The sequence below is a fragment of the Crocodylus siamensis genome, chromosome 4 (genome assembly GCF_052110815.1).
Source record: "Crocodylus siamensis isolate JL-2025a chromosome 4, ASM5211081v1, whole genome shotgun sequence".
Taxonomy (NCBI): Eukaryota; Metazoa; Chordata; order Crocodylia; family Crocodylidae; genus Crocodylus; species Crocodylus siamensis.
Genome location: NC_143398.1, coordinates 162,466,812 through 162,483,430, shown reverse-complemented (window position 1 = coordinate 162,483,430; position 16,619 = coordinate 162,466,812). Strand labels below are relative to the sequence as shown.

The 16,619-nt window shown below is 50.4% G+C and overlaps 1 protein-coding gene across 1 annotated transcript in view; it reads right to left on the bottom strand.

The window, feature by feature from the left end:
- Positions 1-16,619, bottom strand: part of NGFR (nerve growth factor receptor) — a 43,041-nt gene that overhangs the window by 12,351 nt on the left and 14,071 nt on the right. Inside the window, exon 3 of the mRNA XM_090044697.1 lies at positions 9,673-10,032. Coding sequence (XP_089900823.1) covers positions 9,673-10,032 — 360 coding nt within the window. The remainder of the gene's footprint in view (positions 1-9,672; positions 10,033-16,619) is intronic.

The window sequence follows — 16,619 nt, the reverse complement described above, 5'->3', positions numbered from 1 at the left end:
AAAGCCAAACTACAGTCTAGATGCATCCTTCCAGGATCAATAGCTGCGATAGCCATCCCTCCCTGTTGTGCTGTGATGTTGGCTGTAGTACAGAAAAAGATGAACCACACAACCCCTTCTCTTGATTATCCCTGATGGAGATCAGGCTAGGAGAACCCTTTTACTCCCAGGTGCAACTCAAACTGCCAGAAGACTGAAGTGGTATCACTGGCAGAAGTAATTTCAAATACAAATCCCATGTTTTAAAATGCCCTACATTTTGGAGATCTAAATGCTGCAGCTTGGTTGCGCTTTTAGTTACTGGTGGCCAATTGGAAACATGTTTTACATATCAGAACCACAAGGCACCTCTGAAAGCATCTCCCACTATGCTTCATGTAACTAACAGCTATGCAGATCTACCAAGCCTCCTGTTCCTCTCTCTCATTAGCTATGCCTCAAGCCCTCCTAGTTTTAGCAGGTTCAAGTTGAATATCCCTTCTGCAGGTAGCAGCCTTTGTACATAAACATGAAATACTGTTCCAGAACAATACAAATCTTTCCTAAACCTATTCTCCACCCTGGAAGTGCAGAGGCTGCCCAGAGTGAGAAGATAGCTGCACTTTTGAGACCCCTGATTTGAAGTTGTTGTTTTTTTCCCCTCAGTGTCTGTTTGTTCAAGTCTTAAAATAAGGACTATGGGGGCTGGAGTGTTGTTCTCTCAAGAGCATGAAATCTGGATTGGAAGACAGTTCAACCAAATCCAAAAGGGCAAAAGTTTCTGCAATGTAGGGGCTACTGCCAAATACCAAGTCTGAGGTGGAAACAGGGAGTGACCAATGTCTGGAGACTAATCTGGAGCAATAGAGAAGGGTTTCTGGTTGGAAGTATGAAGGAGCAACACATTTGTTGTACTGTTATTGTCCATAAATGTTCCAGACCTCACTGCCAAATGCTGACATGGCCTGGCCCTGCTTTCCTCATAGAACTGGACTAGATCCAAGCCTGTTCCCCCTCCTCCCACCCCTGCATCACAGGGGATATTTGGACATCAGCTCTACCCACTCAAAAGGAAGCCCAGGGCTGCTGTGGTGCTGCACTGCACCTAGAGAGCATTTCATCCTGGAGAGGAAGGATAGTAGCAGGAAACCCACATTTCCAAAGTCTTGAAGTTCAACTCCTACCCATTCCTCAGTGTCTCCTATGTGAATGCCTGGGCAAGTCTTCTCGTGCCACCATTCTCCATCTATGCAGCAGGGATTACAATGCTGCTTCTCCCTGCTGTCCATCTGCCTTGTCTATTTAGACTGTAAGCTTACTACAGGTTTGTGCAACACCAAGCATGAAGGGACCCCCAACATTAGTTAGGGCTCACCATACTACTAGGAATGTGCACATTACCCAACCTATGGATACCTGTGTCTGCTGCTCTAGGTTATTATAAAACTCCCAGTCACCAGCCTGTGGTATCTAACACCAATATGCAAGTATCACACCATCTGACACACATACCTGTCTCTCATCAACCGCACATCTGCAGTGAGATCTATATAAAGAAATACCATCTGTCTCCATCACTTGCATGGAATCAGCATTGGTGCTAGGACTATCAGTTGCCAACATTTAGCTGCTTGCAAGACCCTGGATTCACCACCTTCAGGCCAAGAGCAATTGTTATTCAACCAATAACTTATATGCTCAGTAAGAGTCTGGTCTCTGCAGTCCCCTCTTGCCCTACCAGCCTTTTGGGGCAGCTCTGAATGGAAGACAAACATTTTTCTACCAGCTGTTCCCCAGTGTTCAGCCAGGAGCTGCACCTAGACATGCCCCATGAAGGAAATGTACCTCATCTTGCATTTGTGAAGTGCTGGAAGGGGGGCTTAACCCTTGGTTTCCAGGACGAAGAAAGAAAGCAGTGTCCATGGAGGTAAGGAAGGAGAAGGCAAGGCCTGTGCTTTTATAGCACCTGGCTCGAAACAATCCCTGCCGCTAACAACTTTCCATCTCAAAAGAGGGCAAGCCCAGACACTTCTATTGATGTATTAACTTTCCCTGGTGCCAATTTCCCCACAGCCAGATGACCCGAGGCCTTTCAATGCTGCCCTTACCATTTGCTATGCAAGCGTGAAGCACTCCACCTTTCAGCCTTAGCACCCATGTTTGGGAGTGTCCCATCACACTAACATGGGTATGAGGAATGCTTCACACTGAAGCCTGTGTAGCTGTAGCCCAGACAGCTGCAATGTTCCAAGCTGGGCTGCTGGGCTGTAGCACCAGTATGTAGCACATCAGACTGATGTATCAGATATACACTGTAGACACCTTTGCCTGCTCATATGCCTGCTCATATCCTGGAATAGAGCTGGCAAGCGCACCCCCTCTGTCAGCCCCTCCAGTTCATCAGGTGCACAGCTACTAATATGAACCCTGTTGAGGCTGTGACCATCACTGATTTGGAGCACTACAGAGTCCCAGTGCCTGGTTCCAGAGCAACAGAGAAAACCTAGCCCCAGTGGTGGTTTCTCAGGGGGCAGTTTTTGGTGGTGGCTGCTCACTGCAAAAAGAAAACTGCCCCTGAGCAGCTAACAGCTCTCCCCGCCATGCTGACATGCTTGGGCCAGGCTCAGACAGTCTTTCTGTCAAGTCCTACGCTGCCTGTTCAGAGCAAAGCTCTGCAAGCCCTTCGTGGCTATTTCCTGCCAAGCTGCAATCCCACCCCTCATGCCCCAGAGCATAAAATCCTGCTAACAAAGCCTGTCCTGTGTGCCTTGACCTATGGCTCCATTTATTCAACCCTTTAAAGGGATCAGCCAGAAAGAGCTGTCCGCTGCTCCCCCGCCCTGCAGCACTGAATCACAGATGCCCATGGCACAATGGCCTCTACTCAAGAGCTGTGCTCAGGGCAAGGATTGTAACTGGGTCTGAGCAAGTGAAGAAACTTTATGTCCTTGCTCCCTCCCCCCACCCCAACTCCTGCCACCAGTGGATTGTGCTGCACATCTGAAATAAAAGACTACCCCTCTTGGGAAATCCCATAGAGTTTGGGCCTCCGGGTGCAGTGTCATCAGACAGGCTGGGAATAGGACACTGATGGACTGGACAGCCGGGGCGAGGGGGTCAGCCCTATGGAACAGAGCTGCTCATACAGTTCTCTGCAGATGCAATGGCTGAATTCGATCCCCTAACAAAGGAAGCCTGGTTTCATACATTGTGCTTCATTCAATCTAGTACATCTCCCCCAGAGGCCACCCCAAATGCCATCACACAGACCTCCTGGAACACTAGAGGAAATGGGGATCTGGAAAGGAGGCCTCTAGATGTTTGTCACATGCAGTGCACTTGTGCAGTACAACACCAAGGTCAGGGCTTGTGGTCACATGGCAAAAACAGTCCACTCTCAAACATTGCTGGGTGGTGAGGTCATGTTAGGATTTTCTATCCCTTCATCATGACAGATACTAACAGCACAGCAATGTACAACAGCTCTGAAGGAGAGCCTCACCACACCATCAGTGTTGGCGTGATGCTGCAGCAGCTTAATGTTATGATGTTGAATCTCTAGAAGATTGCACTGTGCCTAATAATACCTTCAGGTCCTGCTTGTGCCCTGCAAATTAGGCATCAAGAAGTGGAGTGATCCCAGAGAAGCCAGCATGGGGGATGGTCCTACCACCCAAAGCAGTAGTTCCTCATCTTGTCCATACCACAGCTCAGGTAAGCAAAGGGGTCTCTGACCCACAAAGGAAGGGAAACATGAGGATGATTTCCTTTAATCTATTTGCAACCTGCAGACTGGGACTTAGGGGACTCTCAAGGGCACAAAACAAATCCTGAATAAGAAGTACATCAGCCAGCAGCACATTTCAAGTCCAAAGCACCCTAAAGAGGAACCCCCATCCTGTTCCACTGTTATCAGACACCCCTTCTTCAAAAAACAATTGAATTTTGGTCAGCCATTTCTTTATGGATGTTCATGGGGATGTTTTCAGCAGGACTGTAAGCACTTTGGAGCAGAGCCACTCTTTTTGTTATTTTGTCTGTATAGCTCTATGGGGGCCCTGGTGCATGACTGGGACTTTGAAGCACTACTCCTATGCATACAAATAGGTGCTGATAACAAACAATTCACCACCAGAACAGCAACACAGTTAAAATTGGATGTGTTCACTTTCTGAAAGAGCTGCCCTGCCCATCTTGTTATCCACCTGAGTGGCAAATGAACAGGGCAGTCAGGAAAGTACTGCTGTTGGTTTCACCAAGATCTTTATTGTCTCAAACCTTGTGAGTCAGCTGCACATCAGTGTGAAAGATGCTGTCTACATGCTGCTGCTAATTATTAGTAGGCCTTATTGCATAGAAAAGGTCGTGTGGCATTGCCAGCTGAGAGCTTTGCATTGGCGAGAGCTGCAATGGGCAAGAGGCAAACAGGCTGCATGTTGGGTGAGGAATTCAAAGGCTTCCTTGTGCCCTCTTTGAAGGCTGGGGACATGTGGAATACACAGCAGATGCCCCCCCCACCCTCAAACCCAGGCATGCTCTTGACTGGCAATCTTGCAAAGGGCCTTTACTCAGGCAGGTCTACTCTGGGGGGAAAGGGTGCCTTTATGTGCCAGGGTAACAGAATCATGGCAGGGACCACCCCCCAATTCATAGGCCTCATTCCTACCCAAGTTAAAAGGCCCAGTGGGCACTAATCTGCACTCCACTGCACCTCCCTGAAACAGAGTACAGAGCACTCAGAGAAGGAAAAGCAAGGTTCCCCCCATCACTGGCAGCCACAGGGAGCACAAAGACCCAGCAGGCTCTTCTTTGGCCTCTCCTGGAGGAGGAAAAATAACCCTGCTGCTACACGGAAGAGAAAGCAAGAGAGGCCTGTTTGACTGTGGGTGGGCCTGGGAAAAAGGTTCATTGGGGTGGAGCTCTCCTACCAGACTGGGACAAATCCCAGCTAGCCTGCAGGTAAATGGTGGGGATGCAAAGGGTGGCCAGGGGGTGGAGCAGATACAGAAGATATGCTGGAATGAAGATGCAGAAGGGGTGAAAGCACCTTACCTATGTCACAGGGCACGGGGAAGAAAGCCTCAGTCAAGTCTTCCCCTGCTTCCCACTCCCCATCCTACCCAGCTGGCATATTGCACCCAGCTCCATTAGATGTTAGCTACTTAATGAGTTAATCTGCATAGCATTTGGGTGGGCTGGCATGCTGGGGACTGGCCTGCCAGAACTAAAAAGCACAAGCTGTTGTAGCTTTCTCTGTAAGAGACTCATATCCTTTGTGCCTCCAATTCCTGGAACATGCACACATGCCAGTCAGTTGCATACTCCTCAGTGCCAGGCCTACCCCATCCCTAACCAGCAGACCTAGACATAAAGGCACAGACTGCCTCCCTCATGCACTCCAGCCAAACCCTGAGCAGCCTTGAGCCCTCATTCCCGACTCCTAAATGATGGATCACAATGACAGCAGCTGGGCATAAACAGGGGCAGTGGAGGAGGCCATTAAGAAGCTATTTGGATGAGCTGCAGGGCCTGAGGCCAGTTGGCGAGAGCTGAGTATTTCCTATGGGGTGGGAAGGGGGAACTTGTTTGGTCTTTCAGACCAAACTGGACCATTTCCAGTCCAGGAGATTATTTTATGGCCGTGGTTTTGGCCCAACTTCATTTACAACATCCCAGGGGACAGCCAGGCAGCTGCCCAGCCCTCCTCCCACTCTTTTGAGTTCCCTCATAAATTAATGCAGTTACTCAAGGAAACGCACCCCAACTTGGCACCAGGACATCCTTCAGGGAGGCAGAGCAGAACGTCTGGGAGCAAGAGACCCCTCATGAAGCAGGTTTATTGGTTCCACATGTCCCAGCTCATGAGGCTGAGTGCTCATGACCCTGCTTAGAGTCCACAGGCTGCCAGAGATGCACCATGGCAGGAAGAGATGCTGACAGTTTTTAGGGAGAGGCTGTGCCTGGGCCTTGGGCAGCACAGGGTGGGTGACAGGATGCAGGAGTCTCCCCCTCTTCTCTCATGCAGTTCCAGTCCCTGCATGTGTAAAACCCCTGTGAGCGAAATTCTCCTTTATGCATGAGGCTGTGGTCCAGCCATGAGGCTTAGGCACAGAGCCAGCTCTTTGTACAGGCAGGAGTTCCAACTTCTGGGCAGTTCCTCACTCCCCAAACAAGCAGGGCTACAGGCTATGTGACCCCACCCTATCCAGTTCAGACAGCATCAGCATCCCCCACTTCCCACCAGCAACGGACAAGGATTCTCCATGGGGCAGCACAGCCCCACCCTGCCCCACCCCTGCATAGCAGTGACTAAGCACGGCAGCTTAGCATTTACTGCCTTTTCAGGCAGCAGCAATTAATTCCCATTAGAGACACACCGGCTGCCAAATTCCATTTTGCAAAAGGCAAGGACTGCTGGACTCCAGCCCCAGGAAACAAAGCATCTCAAACTACCGAATGCCTTGCATTTGCTCTGTGTTCCTGTAACAAGGAAACTACCAGGCAGATTACCTTTAAATGCTTCAACAGTGGCCTCCAGGGACAGCCTCTGATGAACAATGCTTTACCATGGAGTTGAGACGCTACTTTTGCTGGGAAGTCACAGACCATCACCAGCCCCCTTGGAAATACACCAAACTAGCCAACAGTGCAGGCAGACCAGTGGGAACAGTCTCTGCAAATGGCAGTAGGGCTGGAGACAAGTCAAAGCCCTGAAATTCCTAAGGTTGCATCCTCATGCAATGACCCACTTCTCTTTCCCTGAGGCCACTGCTGTGTTCTCTATTGTCCTGCTCTACATGGAGTCATTACCCAGAAGCAGGACTGCAGATCTGACTCCTTATAGCCGCAGTCTAGAGTCAGCACTGCTTTCCCAGCTGTGTCCAGAAGATTTAACCATCAGTTTTAGCACTGAATTCAGTTGGCACAATGATCAGCTCCTGTGGCACAGGAAGTGCTGTGCAAAACACTTTCACAGGAGGTGGGAGGGTCCAATTTAATGCAAGAGGATAATCAAGGTACGGATAAATGGAAGGAGCTGCCTAACTCACACAGTAAGCCAGGAAAGGTATGCCTACACTGCATCCCTGCCACAGCCTAGGGCAATGGGGGCCAACCCACATCCTCCCCAAGTACCACTCTGATCCCCATCTGATGTGCTGCTCTGCTTTCTGCTCCCAGCCTAATCCATTGCTCTGCTGCTTCCTGTGCTCCTTTCCCAGTCTGCTGCTGTCCTCCCTGCTCTGCCCCAATCTGCCGTGCGCCACATACAGAGGACCTCCCATGCCACTTTTGGTATCGGTGCTGCAGGTTGGAAACCCCTGGCCTGGGGCATTCCCTCTTGAGCACACTGTCTGCCTACACATGCCACCAGTGCGGCCCCTCCATGGGGTCACCCCCATGGCCAGAGACGAGGTTTCAAGAGGCAGGTTCATTAGAGGCAGGTCCTGTCAGACCAACCTGGTGGCCTTCTAAGACCAGGTCACCAAATCCTTAGATGCAGGGGTAGAAGTGGACGTAGTCTTTCTCGACTTTCCGAAGGCCTTCGACACGGTCTCTCACCCTGTTCTCATTAAAAAACTGGGGGACTGTGGTGTCGACATCTACACAGACAAATGGGTTGCTAACTGGCTGGAGGGCTGCACCCAGAGAGTGGTAGCGGATGGGTGATTTTCACCCTGGAGGGATGTGGGCAGTGGGGTTCCCCAGGGCTCAGTCCTTGGGCCCACACTGTTCAACAACTTCATCAGTGACTTGGATGAGGGAGTAAAAAGCACCCTGTTCAAATTTGCTGATGACACCAAAATGTGGGGGGATGTGCACACGCTAGAAGGAAGGAATAGGCTGCAAATCGGACCTAGACAGGTTACAGGGGTGGGCAGATGAGAATAGGATGGGATTCAACACTGACAAGTGCAAGGTGATGCACCTGGGGAAGAAGAACCAGCACCGTACCTACAGGCTGGGGAGCTCCCTTCTCGTCAGTGCAGAGGCAGAAAAGGATCTTGGAGTCATCATTGATACCAAGATGAACATGGGCCGGCAGTGTGGGGATGCGGTCAGGAAGGCCAACCGCACCTTGTCATGCATCCACAGATGCATCACGAGCAGGTCCAAGCAGGTGATCCTCCCCCTCTATGCGGCACTGGTCAGGCCGCAGCTGGAGTACTGCATCCAGTTCTGGGCGCCTCACTTCAAGAGGGATGTCGACAGCATGGAGAGGGTCCAGAGGAGGGCCACTCGTATGATCAGGGGGCAGCAGGGCAGGCCCTACGAGGACAGGCTACGGGACCTGAACCTGTTCAGCCTCCAAAAGAGAAGGCTGAGGGGGGATCTAGTGGCCTGTTACAAACTAGTCAGAGGGGACCTGCAGGCATTGTGGGAGACCCTGTTCCCCCGAGCGCTACCAGGAGTGACCAGGAATAATGGTCACAAGCTGGCAGAGGGTAGATTCAGGCTAGATATCAGGAGGCGCTACTTCACGGTCAGGGTGGCTAGGGTCTGGAACCAACTTCCAAGAGAAGTGGTGCTGGCTTCTACCCTGGGGGTCTTTAAGAGGAGGCTGGATGAACACCTTGCCGGGGTCGTTTGACCCCAGTACTCTTTCCTGCCCTGGCAGGGAGTCGGACTTGATGATCTGCTCAGGTCCCTTCCGACTCTACTAACTATGAAACTACAAAGAGCAGCCATGAGGAATTCCACCAAAACAGTTATACCTAGAGTCCGGATTCCCACTTTCCTGATCTGATAGACCAACTCTGGTGCCTCACAGGTATAAACAATTACAAGTAAATAATTTCCAAGTGAAAAATCCTTTGTGAGGCCAGCGTTCTCCCACCCCCCCACAGAGATCTGCTCAGCCCTGGAGCCCTGGGGCATTAGTGGGGGAGAGCTCTCCCTCTCTCTGACTTGGAGGGATAACTGCAGAGGCCATCCCATGCTGCCTGGAGCCAGAAAACAATTTTGCCCATTTGCTTCTCTCATCTGGGAGCTATTTCTACATTCTCACAGTAACATTTGGCGAGGGGGGGGTAGGGGGACAGGACGACAAGGTATGTTTTGAATTAGGGGTGGAGCCAGAGGGAACAGTCAGGCCCTGCATGTTCTCCTTTACAACAGCATCCCTGAAAGGTGTGGAGGAGAGGGGGGAAGAGAGCAAGAGTTTCTTTGAATGTTCCCAGAGTTCTGGGAAGCCACATGTCCTGGGGGTGGGGTACGAGGCTGGGAGCCAGGACACCTGGGTTCTTTTCCAAGACCTAGGAGCCCATATGATCAAAGCAGGGGACTAGGAACCAGGATCCTTGGATTCTTTCCCAAACCCTGGGAGTTTGTATGGTGTAGTAGACAAAGCAGGGGACTGGGACCCAGGACACCTGGCTTCTCTTCCCAATTCTGACGCTGGCTTGCAGTTTGGTCCTAACAGACAGCATCATGCTCCCAACACTTCAGTTTCTTCTGCTGTGAGCCAAAGATAGTGATGCTGCCTTACCCTTGGTAAAGCACCAGGAGAAGTTGGAATGGGTCACTGCTATAATGATGTCACTTAAGGACCAAATCCTGTTCCTTTGAAGTTAAGAGCCAAACCCCGATTGCCTCCAATGGAGGCTCGGATGCGACTCTTGATGCCATGTACTCATGTTATTCTGAATGAGCGTGGCCCATGCTCCTCAGCACAGGGACATGGGGATGCCTCACCTCTGCATTCAGCGTCAAACACTGGCGTACACTCCTTGACCAGGACCTCATTCTCCTCGCAGATGGTGCAGGGCAGGCAGGGGTCCACATGATTGGCTTCATCTGAAAAAGTCCCCTCGGGGCACTCCTCACAGATGGTGTCCTGTGTGTCCCCACAGGGGAACATCAAGCCAAAGCCCACCTCACAGATCTTGCACTCCTTGCACTTGCCACTCTCCTCATCCTGGTAGTAGCCATAGGCACAGCGGCACACAGCATCATCCGACTCCACGCAAGGGGCCGACATGCTCTGGAGGCCCACACACTGTGTGCATGGCTTACAGGCTTCTGTGGCACTGACGACATCTGAATACGTCACACCTAGAACGTAATGGAGAGAAGGCAGTGAGAACCCATCATGGATCCCCCCTTTACATCCAAGCCCTGCTGAGGCCAGAGACATCCCAGCTGGGGGCCATCAACTCAGCTCCCGTTTGCTGGCTCTGGAGATCACTAGCATGTTGGTGGCGATTGCATGTGTGCTCCCCAACAGGAGGCTCTGTTGCTGAATAGCTATCGCAGGCTCCCCCCAACATCCCCCAAACCCAGGACACCAGTGCAAGCAGCCAACAGCTGCCCTGCAAACTGGCCAAAGGTCAAAGCAGGACAGCACTCTGTCATGTCCCAATTCATTACTTTAAATGGCTGTTACCCAACCAGAGCAAAGAGTGATCTTGCAGCTGCAGCACAAGCTTATAAAAGCCCAGGAAATTAAGGGCTTTATTATTATGGAGTGTGTTTAGTGCTGGTGAAAGGTGCCAGACTGACAACACTACAGAACTAGTCCCCTTTCCCCAAAGCGTGGCCCCCTCTGCCCCTCGCGGGGAGCTCAGTCCCCATGCTTCCTCCTCCCCCAGGCCTCATCCTGCCAGCAGTAAGGCTGGGGGTAAGCAGTGAGCACATAAGTCACATAAGTACTTGCTTCGGGCAGCGAGACCACAGCTTCTTTCCAGTCAATCCCTGCTGGCTGGACTTGAATCTGATGTAGAGGCGGAAGTCTCTGAACCCATTTACCACCCACCCACTCAGACTCTCTCCTTTCCAAGAAACAAAGCAAGAGAGAGAAGGAAATGCTTAAACTGCAGTAGACTTGACCCTCCACGCATTTCCTTCACTCTAGCAACATGGGAGCAAAAGCCGCCCTTCACCCTCTAACCAGAGTGCAGCAATTCGCCACGCAAACCCAGGGCAGGGCTCAGGCCACGGCCTACTAATTGAGGTGCTCTGATTTCCTGCTGCTGTCGCAGCCTCGCCATTGACAAGCCAGTCTCAGGTGCAACTGTGGCAGACTCTCTGAGCCATGTGATCAGCCTGCTTCTGAGGTGGAGGTGGTTGCCCTACACAGTCACAACGTGGCACTGTCAGGATGGGCCTGAGGGATAGTAGTGCTAGGGTGGCAGAAGAGTCAGAGATGTTCTTTCCTAAGAGCTAGATGATCCCACATTTTCTGCATGAGAAGGTTCATGACCCTTTCTCTGTAGCATCTGGCACTAGCTCCTGTCAGAGACACAGGTCAGGATGCACCCAGGGCCTCGTTCTATCTTTCCACTTTGAGCCCTTCTCCCTCCCTAGCTGCTAAGTCTTCCCCAGTGGCCCACCCTTCCCCACTAAGGCCTCACACAAGTAATCTTCTCTTCTCCCAATGCTGGCATCTCCATGCATCACCCAAATGCCCCTTGCCTCCAAATGCCTTCTGTTCATGGTGCTCCTAAGCACCTTGTACTGTATCCACCATGCACTCTCATCGTCAGGCCAGGATTACCAGAGCCTGCCTGTGGGCCTGTGCCCTGCCAGAGTCAAGCATGAAGGACAGTGCCTCATGAACAGCAGGGACTCTGCATGGTTACAATTGGACTACAACCGGACCTAGACAGGTTACAGGGGTAGGCAGATGAAAATAGGATGGGATTTAACACTGGCAAGTGCAAGGTGATGCACCTGGGGAGGAAGAACCAGCACCGTACCTACAGGTTGGGGAACTCCCTTCTCATCAGTGCAGAGGCAGAAAAGAATCTTGGAGTCATCGTTGACTCCAGGATGAACATGGGCCGGCAGTGTGGGGACGCAGACAGGAAGGCCAACCGTACCTTGTCATGCATCCACAGATGCATCTCAAGCAGGTCCAAGGAGGTGATACTCCCCCTCTATGCAGCACTGGTCAGGCTGCAGCTGGAGGACTGCATCCAGTTCTGGGCGCCACACTTCAGGAGGGATGTGGACAGCATGGAGAGGGTCCAGAGGAGGGCCACTCATATGATCAGGGGACAGCAGGGCAGGCCCTACGAGGACAGGCTACGGGACCTGAACCTATTCAGCCTCCACAAGAGAAAGCTGAGGGGAGATCTAGTGGCCTGTTACAAACTAGTCAGAGGGGACCTGCAGGCATTGTGGGAGACCCTGTTCCCCCGAGCGCTACCAGGAGTGACCAGGAATAATGGTCACAAGCTGGCAGAGGGTAGATTCAGGCTAGATATCAGGAGGCGCTACTTCACAGTCAGGGTGGCTAGGATCTGGAACCAACTTCCAAGCAAAGTGGTGCTGGCTCCTACCCTGGGGGTCTTTAAGAGGAGGCTGGATGAACACCTTGACGGGGTTATTTGACCCCAGTACTCTTTACTGCCGTGGCAGGGGGTTGGACTCGATCTGCTCAGGTCCCTTCCGACCCTACTAACTATGAAACTATGGTTGGCACCAGTGTATTAGTACAGGAGATAACTGCTCTGGCATGGCACTGAGAGCCAAATACTATGTCCTTGTTAAGCCTCATGTTAAGTTCCCTTCTTCTCTCAACCCAGCCTGGTAAAGGAAACCTAAAGGAAGAAAAAGTGCAACATGTTCTGCTTATTCCCATTACAGCAGTGCCTAAAAAGTCCTCATCTGAGTTCAAAGACCTATTCTGCTGGGTGCTGTAAAACCCACCAAGAGAATCAGCACTTGACATGAAAAATTTACAGGCTAATTAGACCAGAAATAGTGTCATCATCTTTATTTTAGAGAGCTAGAAAACTAAGGTAAAGAGACAGAAACCCAGATCCTCAAATTGGTGGGAGTTAGGCCCTCGAGTACCTTGGAAGTTCTGGGTCCCAATGACTACTAAAAAGTTAGGAGGGAGTTCATACCTAGCAGAGCCCCAATAATGACTGTGCCTGCTCTTTTATGCACTGCTGTAACAGTGAGGAAGCCCCATCTTGGACTACATCCCTAGCTGTGCTGGGTGCTGTACCAACACAGGAGAAAAGATGGAAACTCTTTGGGGACAGGATCCAATCTAACAATCTCTACAGCAGTAAATCGCAGTAAAATATGTGAGGTCCCACGACTTCATCATGCAGCCCTCCACCCACGCCTATGATTTTCTGCCTGGGCTGCTCTTTAGGGGCATTAGCTCCCTTCGTCACACCACAGAAGGGTCCTTTCCCTCCAAGCAAGGCCATATGCCCCATTTTGTTTGGCCACATCTGTTTTCCATCAATACCTGATGGGGAATGGGAAAGCAGCAAGATGCAGGAATCCAATATAAACACGAGGTTAGGATGCTAATTGCTGACTCTACCCTGACCCTGGGTTTCTTGTTCTCTGGTTTCAGCGGCACCCTGCAGGATTGATTCCTCTATGTAAATCAATCCCCCTCCCAACGCCTATCAAACCGTCTCTCCCCTCTCCCCCAGCATTGTCTCAAAGGCATTTGAAGTTATTTTTAGCCTAGAAAGAAGAGTTCAGTTTAAGTCCTGTAGAGTACAATCACTGTCTTTTTAAATTGGACTCTTCCAAATTCATTTCCTCTCATCCAGACTGCCAGGGCCCCACCTTGCACCTTCAAGATGCTTAAGGTCTTCGCCATGGCCAAAGAGGCTCAGAAATTTCCCCCTGCTTAAGCAGGGAAGGTGTCAGAGAGATTAAGCTTAATCCCGCTCTGATCCTCCTCCTTGTTTTCAAAGTGATCCATCTCTGTATTAATCTTTAATTATCTGCACAATCTCCCGAGGACATTCATGGGAGACAGCAATTATCTGCTGAATGACAGGACACAAAGGGCTTCACTAGGATTGAATGCTGCCATCAGAACAACCCTAGCTCCTGCTGCTCCCACAGCTTTGCTTAAGCCTGCCCTTTGCCATCCAGCGGTCTGTCTAGGGGACTTTCCTGGTCCTTATTACCATGGTTAGCTAAGCATTTTTAACATAGCATCTTAAGTGATAAGGCTGGCCCAAGCTCTCTTACGTTACAGATGGAGAATTGAGGCACAGAGAGACAAGAGCCCAAATCCTCAGGGGGTATGTGGGTAGTAGCTCCTACTGATGTTAAGGTCACATGACTATTTGAGGGGTACAACCCAGATCTCCTATATTAAAGCCCTAACCACCAAGTCATCCTTCCTCTTTAGAAACAAGCAGCACATCAGCTCATACTCCTAGCACCCATGAGTCCTTTAAGAATACACTAGCTACTTAAGAAGACCTGTATGTTCCCCCAGAGCAAGTCAAATATCCTAGCAACAATATGAACCCAAACTTGGCCCCTCCTAGACATATTCCTAAAGGATCCCTTGTCACTCTTAGCAGCGCTATCCAACACCCATCTTCTTGCCAGCCAGGAAAAGAGATGGGCTTGAAGACTGACAAACCCAGGTTGCTGTAGACCTAGAAAGAAGTAAGTTCCCACAGTCCAGAGCCCCAGTGTAGAATGTCTTGCCACCTAAACTACTTAACTACTGAGCTGCAAACACATTACCACTTCCCATCACAGCTGCATCACACACAGCTGACAAATCTAACAAGATCAGCACTTTCTCCATCCCCATGAGATCATCCACCAGAACTGTGCCATACCCAAGTGGGTAACAAGATTGGAAAGGGAGAAGATCTGTGGCCACTAGATAAAGAGTGCCCCTTTTTAAAGACTATAGAATACTGGCTATAGGACAGCAATTGTCAATACTACCAACATGAAGCAATGATCCTTTGATGGTTAGGGAGCTCCATGGTGAGGATACATAGCCATGAAGAGACGGTGGAGAGATCAAGGTCTAGGTGGCACAAGGCCTTTGTTCCAAAAAAAGAAAGAACGACGATAGCTACTTTTTCCATGGCGTGATGTGTGCTACATGGAGGGGGAAGAATATGGCAACCAGGAATGCCAAGTTTTCCTAGGTATGTGCATAACCCTCAGGTGTTATGTCTTAATCATGCTGCTGGACAGAATTTAAACAGCATGTCTGGGCCCTATGTTCAGGGTCTTGTCTGTCAACACAATAGCCAACAGCTGTATTCAGAAGCTGTTACATACCACAGCGCAAACTCATTCTGGGTATTTAGTACTGAGCTCCGAGAAGTCTAAACCATCTGCCCACGTCCCCAGAATGGACAGGCAGGACCCAGATGCTCCATCTCCCTGCAGCTGGAGACCTTTCCTTTCAGTGGGAAAGCAAGTGGCTTTGGATGTGTAGAAAGTGCACTATTTTAGCATGCATCATAAACAGTTCAACAGAACAAGGTCTTTGGTGTTGAGGGATCACAGAGAGGGTGTTAATAATGATGAAAGGCAGAAGGTCCCCTGTATCTGTATGTGGTAAGCAGCAGCAGTTCTGAGATGAACTAGCATCAGACAAAGTGGGTTACTCTTACCTTCAACCTCAGCCTCCCCTTCTGCTGTGCTGGGGAAGTTGGGCAAAAATCAGAGCACCCAGAAAGGTGGAGGGTACCCTCTCATGGCACTGGGGAGATGCTGCTATTCTCCCCACATGGTATAACACTATAACAGAGACCACCTGCTGGTGGCACTAGGGTGGTGCTTCCGATCTATTGTCCTGTGCCTCCTCTGCTCTTCAGGTGAGCCCCCTACACGGAGGACATCAAAGTCAGTCACCTTCTACACTCCTGCACTGACAAAACCTCTTGCTGTTGGTACCAGTTCACTTCAATCCCAGCCTAGCATCTGCATTTGGGAGACTTTCAACCCCTCAAGGTGTGAGCATAAGTTGAGTGTGTGTATGTGCCTTCTTCCTCCCTGGATCTGAGCTTTCCTGCCTCAGCCCAACTGAGGTAGCCTAGATAATAAGGGCATTTCAATCCTAGTAACAGCTTTCTCTTCTCTGAATGTGCATGCATTTCTCTTCCCCCTCCCCATCCCCATCACCTTTTCTTTCTCCTACTAGTGACACTGATTTCACGCTTGTAACTGAACACGGAGAGAAGATCAGACCTCCCAAATCCATTTGATTCCAGCCCTTACCCCTGTGACACAGCCCTCACCCCATCCCCCTCACTTTCTCAACCAAAGCTCTGCACCATTGCTTAACCTACCCCACCATGTCTTTCTGAACAAGAGGAGGCATCGCAGCACCAGGTTGGACTCCAGCGTGCACAACTCCCATTAACCTGGGTTAATTCCTTACATTATTCTGAATTATTGATGGACGCCATTAGAACAGGGCGGTGGACAGGAAAAGCATATGGCTGAGTGGGCACATTTTCAGTGGCAGCACAGTATCTGAGCTGAGTAATTACAGCTGAGAATCAAACGGGCCCCCCTGTAATGATGGAGACTGAGGAGTTGGATAAATAAATCATGAGCCAGCAATCGGGAGAGGTTGTTCAGGGGAGGGGTCTGGGGAAGGATGCAGCTGTTCGGACTAACACAGGAATGACAAGTTGAACTTCAATATGAAAATAGTCCGAGTCCCACCACTGCCTCCTCCATCCTCACCCCCACCACCTCTTGTTGGTGTCACCACATGGTTTGAGATATGACAAGGCTAGTCTTCTGTCATGCCAAATTAACTGCCATTAAATTAGGCTGCTCAAGGTGACACAACATGGATGATGGCAGGACAAATATTTCAGTTGGAGGATTTCATTTGAAAAGACAGCCCCCTTGTTTAGTGACCTGAAGCAACTGCTCGAGCATTA